The sequence below is a fragment of the Petaurus breviceps genome, unplaced genomic scaffold, assembly GCF_028583685.1.
Source record: "Petaurus breviceps papuanus isolate PSGF00001 unplaced genomic scaffold, PetGlider_PUasm1.0 90650, whole genome shotgun sequence".
Lineage (NCBI taxonomy): Eukaryota > Metazoa > Chordata > Mammalia > Diprotodontia > Petauridae > Petaurus > Petaurus breviceps.
This window is the reverse complement of record NW_027187299.1, coordinates 234,151-248,539: the sequence shown is the minus strand read 5'-3', so window position 1 is coordinate 248,539 and position 14,389 is coordinate 234,151. Positions and strand designations below refer to the sequence as shown.

The window sequence follows — 14,389 nt, the reverse complement described above, 5'->3', positions numbered from 1 at the left end:
TTGAGTAGTTATGACTTTTCACCATCTATTGTTATCCTTGCCCTACCCCTTCTTGGCTTGTTTTTCCTCCAATATAGGCTTTTAAAACTTTGCTGTCCTCAATGAATTCTCTTAGGACTCTCTACTATTCTTATGGTTCTATGATATATTTACATTCTTCATTTCTTACTTCTCTCTCCCTAACAATTTGTCAAAGGTTTGTCTGAAAGAGTTTATATAGACTACTTAATTATAATAATTTAATTTATAATAAGTTAATTTGTATCCATCTGGTATTAGCAGAAATAGTTATTAATTCTGACATTTCTAGCAAATGTTTGAAAAGAGGTGACAGTTATTGTATGTATATATTGCACTCAAAGAAATCTATTATTTTGGTGATTTGTAAGTTCTCTCTGAAGACACAGTTTACAATCCATTTTATATGTCTTTTGTCTTTGCCTCCCTTCACCAAAGAGTGGTAGAAGGGAGAGGAGTCAGGAGGGTGCTCATAATAGAACTGGCTAACTGCCTGTCATACCTTGCTTTACCACATGACTAGCCTTGCCTTTTCTTCCTAGCACACATCTCCTCGATGACATTTTTTTAGAATTCCTCACTGCTTAGATGTTGGAACTTGCTGTGTGGCCTCTATAAAATTCTGCCCCGATCCTGCTTTGGGGCATGAAGGTGATTCTTGAGGACTATTCTGAAAAAGTTTTGACTGCAGATGACCCCAGCAAGATATTGAATCTGCTATGTAAGAAGTAGGTCTGTTAAGGGAGAAGTTCATCTCTAGAAGCCTACCCTCCTTGATGAGGAATTTTTTCTGGCTATGGCAGCTGATGTATATGAATAATATATAACTTAGGTTGAGTTTGATTCCTGGTAATACAAGACAGAAGCCTAATTAGTTACATGATTGAATGTAGTACACATTAGAAAAGAAAGGGCTAATTTTTTATTCTAAAATAAAGATCACATTTATTATCACAAGTTGCATAAAAACACAGACAGCTTTTACAAAAATGATTTTGATAGAAAAATATTTGAGTTTAAGTACATTGTGATATTGCAGGAAAACCACACACTCTATTGCTGTGCCTCCAGCTAAAGCTTCAAAGAAACTAAACATTTCATAATCAAGATATCCATTATTTACCATAACCCATCTTTGGAAGTAAGTTCATTGTGTTTTCTTAACAAGCCAAATCATTTACTCATTCAAGTTAAATTCCAGGGCTGTACGGTCCCTTGGTGTCATTGATATAGCACGTTAGTGAACAGTAGAATCAGAGCTGAACGGATCGTAGAGATCATCTAGTCCAACCCCCTCATTTTACAGATGAGGAAACTGAGGCCCAGAGAAGAAACTATTCGCCCAGAAGAGCTGGGTATAGAACTCAGGTCTCCTAATTTGGGGGCAAATGTTCTTTTCCTTCCGTCAGCTGGACATGAAAAACAAACCAAAGGATGTTGATGATTTCAGACATTCCTTCCTTTGTGACACCAGGTGGGGTACAGTTTAAAATAGTATAATCAATGGAACAGGATGAAAACTCATCATCAAAGGTCACTTAGGTCAAAACATTGGCTCAGTGCATCCTGTGTACCCCACTAACTGTACTAAAGTATGGAGCAGTAACATGATGCTCTATGTAACAGATGAGCTTTTCAACATTAATCAGTTATTTGGGTAATCTAATACAACTAAAGAACATACCGACATCAAGCCAACTTGGTGCTCAAAAGTTAAACAAAAACACGTGCTTAACATTACTGTTAATTTAGGAATAATCTTGTGGTTTTCTTTTTTAAGTAAGTGCAGCTGGTTTTATAATTAGCTGTCAGTTTTAAAAGAAATACTTCTTTTCTTCTACTTGACAGAGTCCATGACAATTCAGAAGGTGAAAGGCTTGCTATCTCGTCTACTCAAAGTTCCAGGGTCAGAATTCAAATTGTCCTATGAAAGCCCTAAAGTAAGTAGATTCAGCAAGACCCATAATCAAGTTTAGTCCTTCATTATAAATTACAATATATTTGACCAAAGGACATTTAGGATTCTGAAGGCAACTGACTTTTAGTGGTATGAAGAGAGTACACTTTGTAGATTTCTCATACCTTTTAAATTTTTTTTTCTAATTTCAGATGGAAGGCAGAGAAATTGAACTAGAGAATGACCAACAGCCATTACAGTTTTATTCCGTTGAAAATGGAGACTGTATATTAGTACGATGGTAAAAATTAATTTACGACTATTCATTGTGACTGAGGCCAAGAAGTCAATGATGTAAAGGATTTGTCAAACCACATTTTAGTGGAAGAAAAGATTGTTTCTAGTATTTGTATAATAGCTCTAATAAATACTTTGTGGCTATTTACTGGCTTTTGTTTGTATATTTATTTTTGTACTTTATACTTATTTCTTCATAGTACAACTTTACATAGAAAACCTAAATGTTAAGACTATTTTGACTAATGCTGTTTGAAAAAATTCTGTCTACAATAAGAATTCTGCATTTTCCCCTAATAGACCTTACTATGATACTTACTGATACCATGTAATTATGATTTACAACTAAAGAAAAGGCCACTGAAAACGGGGGAGGCACATATTCCACTATTTTGCTAATTAAATTAATGCTGCTATATCCCTTCTGTTGTACTATTTTTAGGGCATTAAAAAAAAGTCATGCTTTTTATTTGGGTTTGAGCCTAGACATAAGTTGAGAGTGTAATCATCATGGAAGTTCAAATATGACTGAAAGTCAGCTCTAGATATTGTCTCAATCTTAGGTAAATATTAGTTAGGCCTGAGGTAAGCCATAATGATATAAATACTCCCAGGAAATAGAAAAGTGAGGTTAGTTCTTTTAGGGCACCAACTAATTCTTTAGAAAATTACTTTCCCATTATCACCAAAACCCTGAGGAGTACTTGACTTTTGACTGATATAAAGATTTTCCTTAATAGGGACACTTCATAGCCCTTATCAACAGAAGGAGACCAAATTAGCACCCAATACTGTATGCCTGTTGAAATATACAGGCTACAAACTTGGGTAACTACTAATATGACAGACATACTTTTAAAAACAAGGGTCTCAACTGGGCAAACTCCCCTCTCCAGCTACCTGCTAGATCTGTACTCACTGTTAGTAACCATAAGGAATGACTCACAAGCATTTCATTCCCAGAGCAGGCAAGCTAAATTCCCTACTGAGAAACAGACTGTTTCCCCTGAGAACTCTCACTTGGATTGCTGCTTTACCAGTTACAAGTGATTTCAGCAATTAGCCAAGTCACAACCCCAAATGATGGACAGATTATTAAACTATAAGTTTTTTTTCTTAAAATAAAATAACTTTTCCCTTATAATCTGATATTTTTAAAATTGCTTAGACATAAAAAAGTTAATTTTTTAGCATATGCTAATTTTTAAAAGGGGAACTTCTATGCAAATATCAAGAAATATTCCATCAGTTATAGGTGAAAGCACCAACATAATGCCCCTTAAAAGAAATCTGGTTCCGCAGCATAACCTTGAATTTTCCTTGTACACCTTCGTGTTTTCTTCACTCCAGGTCCTCAGACAGCCCAGTTTAAGTGATTATCATCTTGCTTCACACTTACAAGGATCCCCACATGCTTCCTTTAGCCTCCACAGTTCTGTGAGTTCTTGGGGAGAATACTGAGGGGAAGAGAGCATCCCAGTTTCACAGGTCTTCTCACACAACCAAAGACTATCCTGTTTGTGGAAATTAAAGAGATATAGATATAAATATATACACACACCCCAGATCTCGAAGACAGATGAAGTTTCAAGAAAGAGCTGTAACATACTCAGTATAGATAACATTGATATTTTACCAAAGTAGAAGCTTCAATTTCACTTTCAGAGTATTTGGGAATATAGAGTCATTAAATGGGTAGAATCTTCAGAATACGTAAAAGGGACAGAAAAGAACTTAAAAAGGAAATAGGGCTCTAGAAATAATTAAGATGTGATGAGTTTAAGAGGTAGTGATAATGGGGTCCTGGAAAAAAACTTGGGATAGTGGATAATTACTAATCCTCATACCAAGTAAAATGAAACTGAAAATCGTCTTTTTGCGTCTAATTTAAGAAAAATTAAGTGGAAAAAAAATGTATACTCCAAATCAATAGATACAGAAATGGAATTCAGGAGACAGATTAGGGTGTTATCTGCACAGAAGTATCTCCATGACAGTTTATAGGAAAAAAAAGTTATTATCCTTAAATTACAGGAGAGGAAAATAATACAGAAGTTCAGGAAACTGCCCATGACAGACAGAAAATACTTGTACTCTCATATTTGCTCACCTGGTATCTCTTAGGCCCTATAGCTGCCATCCAAATGCCCATGCTCACATCTTCCCCCTGAAATGTGCCCACAAACATCAAAGACAAAAAAATTTTTTTTAAAGGACATGGCTCATGTTTTTAGAAACAATGAATTTGAGGTCAAAACCATGTGATACGTGTTCTTTTGGAGTGTTTTACTTCCAATTTCTACCTCTGGTGTGATATCCTAAATCTCATTACAGAATGGATTCAGGAAGGTTAGCACCCATACTTTTCAAAGTATTAGAGTGTAATGAATCTTAAAATTCCACAACAGTGACCTTGAGAATAAAACAAAATTTTTACTCTACTGAGTGATCAATTACAATGTCAAAATCAGAAACAACACATCTTTTAATAACCCGTATTCCAAGGAATAGGGAACTTCAGTTCAATTCTGATATTCTACTGGGACTACATTTGCATTTGTAAATAGAGGCTGAAAATATAAATAGGTTTAAGAAAGATTTAAGTAAATACATGGATACTACTAAAGCCACGCCAGGATTATTATGGGGAAACTAAGCAGAGTTAGGAAATATTTTTAATGTTCTGAGGTCAATCCACTAAGAAAAGACTTCTACTACCAGCTTATATTTATATAGAGCTTTACTCAGTGTACTCAGATTGACTTACTCAAAGTCACGTGGCTGTAAGTGGCAGGACTAACTAGGTGTTTGGACTCCTAATCCGGTATTCCTATACTCCTTGGTGCCAATGCCAAGGACAACAGACTACACTGAATAAAACTCAGTTTAAACCATTTATCAATTTATCATGATCTTGACTAACAAATTCTGGCTTACCTGATATGTCTTTAGTCTTTCCGAGTTGCTTGCTAGCCAGTGAACAATATCTTTGGAGATAACATAACCCGACCCACACGCAAAGGCAGGATAAGCAGGACTGGGGTACTCTAATTCTTGCCACTTTCCTGTCCGGTCAACTGCCCAATTCAATCTGAAGCTTAGACCAAAATAATCACTTCAGTTTTTTGTGCTTGCTGAATAGACAAACCAAAACTTATCATACTTTTTTCTCCATTTACCACCTCATCCCCCAAACAACTACAGATAAAGACAGAAAGATGAGGAAATTCTCTTTAGTATAAACAAAATCATAATTAAGCAGAGAGCTCTTTAAGGAGAAACACTTATATTTTCTTTGTTCCTCTTTCTCTACTTCTTATACACAGGTAGGTCATTTATATATGCAATGTTGTTGGACTAAAGTTTACTTAAGAACGGGAAAAAAAAGTCAGTAGGCCCCCTTGTATACTAAGTTTCTCAGTTTATTAACTTGATATTGATACCTGGGGGGGGGGGTCTTAGTCCTGTCTATTAGCAAAAATAACTTGTCCAAAATTGCTTTTCCCACCAGGCAATAAAATATAGAAGCCTATTATGTTTTTTTTTTCTTAAATTACCACTAGGAGACTAATAAGGTAATTAAATTTCACAACCACATTTTCTTGTGAAAATAACACCACACATTTCACTTCAAAGTAATTACATCCAGTTACTTGAAAATCAGTAGGCTAAAAAGTTTTACTCACTTTCCCCACCAAGAATTTGGTCTGTCCAGGTTTTTGTGGGCAATCCTATTAAACACAGCTTCTAAATCTATGTAACAGTCATCATCTGTCTTCAGCAACAAATCAAAGCTAGTTGTGTCCACAGTCCTGGTGCCAAAACACACACACACACACACACACACACACGAAAATCAGTGACAATCTATATGGAACACAGCAACAAGATAATATGACAAGGAGAACAGAACAGAGCAGGTCTGATGGAGACTTGAATACTTCTTAATCATTTCACACTGAAATGTCTTTCTTAAAATCTCATAATCCTATTAAGAGAATGATAGGAAATAGGAGGTTGAATTTTTAAAAAATCAGAGGAAAGTTCTACCAGCTGTAGGATGGTTAGATTGATATATCAGTTCTGTCCCAAATTTATAAAGTTATAGTAATGTTGGTGATTATAAATTTACTATTGATACTAACAACTGATAAAAATCTACATTGTATATCTGATATACGGGTAATGAATAAAGAAATGTTATCTGTAAGGCTGATTCAAATTATGAGGTACCTAAAGGAATCTCATAGTTTAAATACACACAAGATTCAGATTTTGTTCATGTAATAGATCTGAGAGGGCTTTAAAATATTACTTTGAATCAAACCCACCCAAAAAGCCAAATCCCTTTCAAAGCTTTATATTGATGCCAGAATTATACATTAACAGTTTTAAATTTTTTAAAGTAAATTTTCTTCAATAATATATTTTAAAATCTACATTGCACTTTTATATTTTCAAAATACTAACTTTTCTTCAAATCCTGAACCTTCAAACAGTAATGTCATAATTAATGGCTCCTACAAACTGAAATATCTGATAGCTCCTTAATGCACAGAATAAGGAACTAATGCAAAGAAAACTCAATTCCTGGGCCTTGCAAATAACTTTGGCCATACCCATTCCCCAGATTTCCCACAGTTAGTCATACCTGAGTCCTTGGCCCATTAGTAACTCTGAAAAATTACATTCTATTGTTCTAACTCCACAGTAGCTTCAAACACCTAAATTTGTAACCCTCTTTGACTACCAAACCAAACTACTAAACTTGTACAAAATTTGTGTTTATCTCAAGTATTTTTGTACGCTGGGTCAGATAGTGTCTGTAGTGCTATGGAATGGGAGAAGTTAAGGGAAGGAGAAAGGAAAAAATGTGGGGCTCAATGGGGAGAAACTAGGAATAAAAACTTAAGGATTAGGGTGTTTTAGGAAACTAAAGAGTTGGTTGGGATTTGAATACCAATCACAGATCCACACACATATAGAGTCATATGGCTTATCACATATACACGTATAGGTAAGTGAACAATAGTTTGTATTTGGTACCAGTAGTTACAATATTAGAGTAAGCAGCAGCTGACTAAGGAATTCTAAGCACAGGAATAACAAATGAATTTTAAGACAACACTGGTAAATACTGAAGGTTATTAACTGGGGTGTAAGGAACACTGAATCTAAATCTGGAATATTTTAGTGTTAGAGGGATAAAGTATTAAAATAGTTCATGACAGTAAAGACAAGTAGATCCTCTGATTTTTAAATCCAGTGCTTTTCCCTCCACATACTAAGAAGGCAAGAAAGTACAAAGAAATAAAGACAAGCACTCTCTGGGGCAAATTTAGGGTTCTGAGTAGCAAAATAATTCACTGTTTCAAGGCAGACATATAAACAACTAAAATATGACCTCTTTTAATTTCATGGATTTTCACTTAAGGGATGCAAACAATTTGTTTGCTTCGCTGTTCATCTCACTGACTTATTTGTGTTGGTAAGGATATCCTCAAAACTATATCAACTTTTGCTCTGTTAATTTCTAGTAATTTAATTGCTGATCTGCTCCCTTGAGTAACTGGCAGCATTCTGGAATGGCAATCTGTAACAAAAACGGAGGTGAAATTGGTTTATATCCCAGATGTGTCTAGGGTGTCACTGTCTGGGAATAAGTAAGGTTTTTCTACACAAGTCAGATGAAACCCAACCACAAAACATTTTATAACCTACCACCTATAGAAATTCAGTAATTTTGCAGGAACATTTCTGTAGGTGTCAACAATGTCCACAAAAACAATGTCATCAAAGGTGCTGCTCTCTTTCTTCAATAAGGCATCCTCCTCATGGAGGTTACTGATATGATCAATAAACCTTTCTGGGCGAGTCTGAAGATTTTGTAACAGGGTGTCACCTTCTGAAAAGGAGGAATGACAAAAATGTGAGACTTATGACAAAAGCTAATGAGTAAAAAAAAAAAGGCTAGTAAGTAGTAATATGGCTCATTTATATATAGTATTATAATTTAATAATAATGAAAATAGCACTCATTAATCTGCTACTATGAGCCAGAGACTGTGCTAAACACTTTTCATTTAGTATCTCATCTGATCCTTACACTAACCCTGCAAAGTAGGTGCTATTGTGATCCCCATTTTATAGTTGAGGAAACTGAGGCAAAGAGAGGTTAACTGATTGCCCTGGGTCACATGGCTAGTTAAGTGCCTGAGGCTGAACTTGAACTCAGGTTTTCCTGACTCTATTCCCATCAATCTATCCACTTTTGCAATCTACCTGTCCATTACAAAGTACTTTTCTCAAAAGAATCCTGTAAGATAGGTACTACTACTACTTTACTGATGAGGAAACAGAAGCTTAAGAATGCGCACGCACACACATGTAATTCTCCATCCCTAGTTCTCTCTCTCTCTGACTCTTACCAATCATCTTATGGCATATCAACAAACTAAAAAAGCCATGAAGCTAACTTTGTTTTCAATTCATGGAAGCGGTGTCAAATACTAGAAAGAGCACTAGTCTAAGAGTCAGAAAGTTTAGATTCTGGACCTTAATTTCCTTGTCTATTAAAACGAGAAAGTTGTAGGGGTGGCTAAGTGGCACCTAGCGAATAGAGCACTGGCCCTGGAGTCAGGAGGACTTGAGTTCAAATTCAGCCTCAGACACTTAATACTTATTAGCTGTGTGACCTTGGGCAAGTCACTTAACCCCTTAATTCTATGGCCATTCCTTTTCATTTTTAATTAAAATGTGAATGTGGACTATACAAGCTTTTAGGAGGGAAGAAAAAAGTTATGAGAAACCAGTCACAAAAGAGGTATTAAAACTCCAAAAACAAAGTGGGTTTAGAGGGGAGGTTGAAAATTCTTTTTAGACCCTGTATAGCACATCCATCTTGAGCTTATTATCAAGCATGACATAAAATATCAGTCTAAACCTAATTTCTATTAAAATATTTTCCAGTTTTCCCAACAACTCTTGTCAAATGGGGGCACTTCCCCCAGTAATTTGTATATTTAAGTTTATCCAACACTGGGTAGATTTTCAATTGCTGCTTCTTGCTTAACCAGTCTGTTTCACTGACATGACATCTCTTTTTTAAAGCCTGTACCAAATACATTGTTGGCTATAACTTTATGATGTAGTTTTGAGGTGTGGTAATGCAATGCCCCTGTTATTTGTACTTTTTCTCATTATTTTCCTAGAGATGGTAGGCCTTTTATTATTCCAAATTAATTTGCTTGTTTTGTCTAGTTCTATAAAGCATTACCATGCACCTCCCCCGCCAAACTGATTGATGCAGTGTTAAATCTGTAAATCAGTTCCCATAGCATTGCTATTTTTATTATGTTGGTATAATCCAACCACAATCATTGGTTATCTCTACAATTATGTTTCCCTTATTTCTGTAGTGTTTTGTGACTCCTGCATGAATATTGGTTGGTTAATTCTCAAGTATTTTATGTATTTTGTAGGGCTTTTTTTTTGCAATGAAATTTCTTGTAGTTTTCTTGTTTTTTTTTTTTTTACTATCAGTATTTTATAGAAATGCTGATGTTTATGAATTCATTTTGTATCCTGCCTTCCTTGCTGTAGCTACTGTCTTTATTAGTCTCTGCTTATTCTCAGGGAAAACACAGTCCCTTAAGACTGCCACAAACTTACTTTCACTAAAACTGTGGCTTACTTTGCACAATACAGGAATGATAGAAAAACTAAGTGTAAACGTTATTAAAATAAAATACATTTGGGTAGACTGCTAGTCCTAGGAAACTGATGGTGAATAATTTTGTAAACTAAACAACTTCCTCCCATCTAGGATAAATATAGTGTTACATATCCTGCTTCCTTAAAATAGGATTGCCTCCTGGCAAATGGAATTCAGATGCTCTACAGGAAAAGAATGGGAGTAGGAAGGTTATGTAAGAAAACTTTGATGCCAGTGATTATATCCTGGGGATAAGGAAGAGAAAAGGCTCTCTGAGTTAGAGGAAAGAAGGGAAAAAAATTGGGGTGAGGCAATCAGGGACAGGATAACAATGGTCTCAAAATTCTGGTTGCATCATGATGTGCCAGAGAAGCAGTGACTGTATTGCCATGGCTGCCAATAAGTCCTGCCACAAAAGATGATAAAACAGGACAGAGTGGGATGATGATTGTAGGTAAGGCAAAAGTCTTGCCAGAAACCATAAATGGGTTTATCCATTGTAGCCCAACTTGGCAGAGATGACTTGCAATAAGAAAACTGGAATAGGAAAGCAGATGCCCTGAGAATATCAATAGCAGCCAAAAGTTACTGGAAAGAGAGATATGTGCTGTATTGGATTAACCCTTTTTCTGTTTCTTAAATAAGGTGCTGTACTCTGAGGAGAACTGCTTCTGCTCCGAGACCTGCAAATCCCAAACACAAAAAGACTTCATATCCTTGAACTACAGAAGCCTGCAGAGAAATTTTTTTTCATTATGAAAATAACTCAATTCCTTCTATTTTCTTTCAAAATTTCCTATTCTCCCTTTATCCTATGGGTTTTCTATACTGACAGATCAGCATTTATAGGGTTGAATCAATCATTCAAGGCCAGATATCCTGTTGCAAAACTACTTTTGGGAAAATGACAAAGCAAGGAAAATTCTGCAAGAGCCTACTGTTACGTTATGAAAACAAAACTTAATATGGACCTCAATGTTTTATCATCTGCTTTATTATCACTAAATAAACTGGTATTCATTCCTTCACCTTAATTCCCAAGTTATTTTACTCTTCAAAAAAAAATTCCTTAGTGGGTAAAATATAACTAAAAAAAATATCCTCTCTCCATGGTAACTGCAGATAAGTCCTTTGTGTGCAATAGAGCTGCGTGCCAGGAGTCAAGGGCAAAGAATATCAGGCTTCCTATGAAGACAAAATCAGCCAGATATCCTGTAAGAATGTTTTTCCCCTCCCTTTACCCCAACAAATAAAAAAATGAAATAAAACTGAATTTTTAAAACAAAGCAATAAAATAGAGGAGAAAGCAAGAGCTAAGGAGGAGTTTGGGTAAGTACATATCTTCATATAGTTCGAGAGAACAGTGAAAAGGACAAATGAATCTTTGTTTAGATGCATTCTTTTTTTTTTTTAAAGCAATCGGGGTTAAGTAACTTGCTCAAGGTTACGCGGCCAGTTATTTCTGGGTGCGGTGGCAAGTATCAGAGCCTGGATTTGATCCCAGGTCATCCTGATGCTGGGGCCAGTGCTCTTACTCACTGAGCCACCTGGCTGCCCCTAAGCAATGGGGGTTAAGTAATTTGCTCAAGGTTACACGGCCAACTGTTTCTTGGTGGGTGCTAAGTGTCTGAGCCTGGATTTGATACCAGGTCATCCTGACTCTGGGGCTGGTGCTCTTACTCACTGTGCTACCTGGCCGCAATTCTTATACAGATAAAAAAGACCTGGAGCTCACATATTCCAAAAGTTAGGTCATCCGGGAGATACTTCAGAAGTTCTCTTAACAATAATCTTAAGACATGAAAAGCTCTTTTTATCAACACAGGTGTGTCAGTGCCCTCAGAAAGAAAGCTACTACAGACAGAGGAGTAGAGTCCCAACTTTTAGGACTGCATAGGAGGACTTTGGACTTTTCCCCTACTTATCTATCCCTTCAATTGCAAGTGCTTTAGGAAAATTCTTCAACTTCCCCATAGTTTTGCTCCAAAGCTGATAATGACAACCTTTTCTGGATGAGCTGTACTGGGCTCCTTGCAACCTTAGTGCTGTCTACTAGAAAGAACACTGGGCTGGGATCAGGGGGCCCAGATCTTAGATCCAGCTTTATTATTAGATGTAATACATGGGGAAATTTTTTAACCACTCAATCCCCTCATGTAACACTGGGACCATTACACTTGCTCCAATCTATTTCCCCATGGGGATATTGGATAGGTAACTTGAGAAGCTTTTGGAATAAAGGTAGAACCCTTCTATAAGAGCTTATCAGACAGGTCTTTATACACCTGCTTCATTTCATATTGCCCAAAACATAGGCACTACTTACAATGAAAACCTATTAGTATGAAAGGCCTCTATAACAAGGGTGTTAGTTCCAAACTTGACAACAGTAGATGGAGTTCCATTGTACTTCATCTCAGAAGTCCTTCTCTGATCTTTTATAGTCAAAACTATAAAATGTTATTGTTATTGGCAAAACAATGACCCCCTACTCCAAGAACCTTTCAGAAGGGATTATATATATATTTTTAAAGCAATCGGGGTTAAGTAACTTGCTCAAGGTTACACGGCCACGTGTTTCTGGGTTGGTGCTAAGTGTCTGAGCCTGGGATTCGATCCCCAGGTCATCCCGACACTGGAGCTGGTGCTCTTACTCACTGTGCTACCTGGCTGCCCCAGAAGGGATTGTATTGATCGAAAGCGATGTATGTTCTATTTGTCTTAGAGACCTTGAGAAATGTGGCATCACCAAGGAGTCCTTGCTCCATCAATGATTTTCAGTTATGTATAAATATACTGTCAGTATCCTTCCTTTCTTAGCCACCACTGAAAGGATACAGGTGGATAAACACTAATCCCTTTAAAAACAAAAATCCCAAATAGACATCACAAAATCTGACCAAAATTTCTTCCAAAATAATGTCTTAGAGAAACTTTTGGGCTGATATTCTTGGCCCCTGAGCTCTTAAAGGACAGTTCTGAAACTTGTAATCTATATTGCAGGACGAGGAGAAAAGACTCAAGGAGGTAAAGGTAGGAGCTTCCAACCTCACTGTTCCACTGGCCTAATCCAAGGGCAGGGGATGGGATGTGGCCCAAGTCCCTTGAAAGCATGTCAGAAGAAGAGCAAGTTTTCATCCATTGATTGCTTTTCTACCAACCATCACAGGAGACACTGAAATCTATAAAAATATTGTCAAATTTCTCATTCCTGCTGAAAAGATAAGCCAGTGACAAGGATATATCATTCCCAAAAGGCTTGTCACTTATCTATAAAAACTGCTTTTTAATTCTAGGTGGTGTGAGTTAGGCCCAAGAAGTTCAGAAGGCTTTTTCATTTGTTTAGCCTGTAAACTTACCTTGAATTGTATAAATAAAGCCTCCTGCTACTCCTTCTACACCTTCCATGAATTCATAAGGCAATGCTCCCTCACCAGCCTAGAAAAAGAATGAAAAAAGTCAGCCTGTTTCATTATAATGAATTATCTATATTTTAAAAGTATTTGGCAAAAACTAGAATATTTCTTCAGAGCAAACATTCATTTAAGTTCATGAAACATCAAGATAAATTAATATCACTATGACACACTGTATTTTCATATTTATTCATTTAATTAGTGTACAGTACCACAGGCATCCTAAGTCTCCTTCTGGGTCCTTAGGGCCACTTTATACAGGGTTATATTCTTGTTTTTGCTATTGCCAAAGTCCAAAACTGAATGCCATTTTAGCTTCCACCCCTCAGCATCTTTTTTGTGTTTTCAGTAACTTAAGACTTGTTTTTTTATTTTTTTGCCTTTTGGAGGGCAATTGGGGTTAAGTAACTTGCCCAAGGTTACATGGCTAGTTTTTTTTGTGTAGGTGTTAAGTGTCTGAGGCTGGAACCGAACTCAGGTCCTCCTGACTCTGGGGCCAGCGCTCTACTCACTGTACCACCTAGCCACCCCCCCTTTTTTTTAAACTAGAAATGTATTTATTTGCTTTTTTGGAGGGCAGTTGGGGTTAAGTGACTGGCCCAAGGTCACATGGTGAGGTTTTTTTTTGGTGTGTGTGTGTTAAGTATCTGAGGTCACATTTGAACTCAGGTCCTCCTGACTCCAGGGCCGGTGCTCTTTTCACTGTGCCACCTAGCCGCAGACTTGTTTTTTCTTAAAGTGAAAATCCCCACTGAGCTAGAATATAAGACATGTTCATAGTTAAGACTCAACAGTCAGTGCCAGTGTAGTTTAAACATGGCTCTAAGTATAGTCATTAACATGATACTGCATTAAAAAATACTGATTGATAAGCTCCCAGACATCCTCTCTTCACAGTATACATACAGCAACTATCCTTAACATTGTGGCTTTAACTACTCTACACCTGATCAATGCCATGATTCATTCTGAACTGTTTATTTCACACCAGTCTGGTCTCTGTTAACAGTATTTTCCAAAGCAGGGTTTCCCTGTCTAAGACTGCTT

At 36.5% G+C, this 14,389-nt stretch overlaps 2 protein-coding genes across 4 annotated transcripts in view; one reads left to right on the top strand and one right to left on the bottom strand.

Annotated features, from left to right (window-relative positions):
- Positions 1–2,365, top strand: part of TBCE (tubulin folding cofactor E) — an 87,694-nt gene extending 85,329 nt beyond the window's left edge. For both annotated transcript variants that reach the window (XM_069064827.1, XM_069064829.1), the window contains 2 exons: positions 1,867–1,958; positions 2,128–2,365. In XM_069064827.1, the coding sequence (XP_068920928.1) occupies positions 1,867–1,958; positions 2,128–2,220 (185 nt within the window). In that variant the 3' untranslated portion in view covers positions 2,221–2,365. The remainder of the gene's footprint in view (positions 1–1,866; positions 1,959–2,127) is intronic.
- Positions 937–14,389, bottom strand: part of B3GALNT2 (beta-1,3-N-acetylgalactosaminyltransferase 2) — a 37,598-nt gene continuing 24,145 nt past the window's right edge. For both annotated transcript variants that reach the window (XM_069064831.1, XM_069064830.1), the window contains exons 7-12: positions 13,286–13,364; positions 7,934–8,117; positions 5,899–6,024; positions 5,150–5,309; positions 4,323–4,379; positions 937–3,726 (exon numbers count right to left, since the gene is read on the bottom strand). In XM_069064831.1, coding sequence (XP_068920932.1) covers positions 3,592–3,726; positions 4,323–4,379; positions 5,150–5,309; positions 5,899–6,024; positions 7,934–8,117; positions 13,286–13,364 — 741 coding nt within the window. In that variant the 3' untranslated portion in view covers positions 937–3,591. The remainder of the gene's footprint in view (positions 3,727–4,322; positions 4,380–5,149; positions 5,310–5,898; positions 6,025–7,933; positions 8,118–13,285; positions 13,365–14,389) is intronic.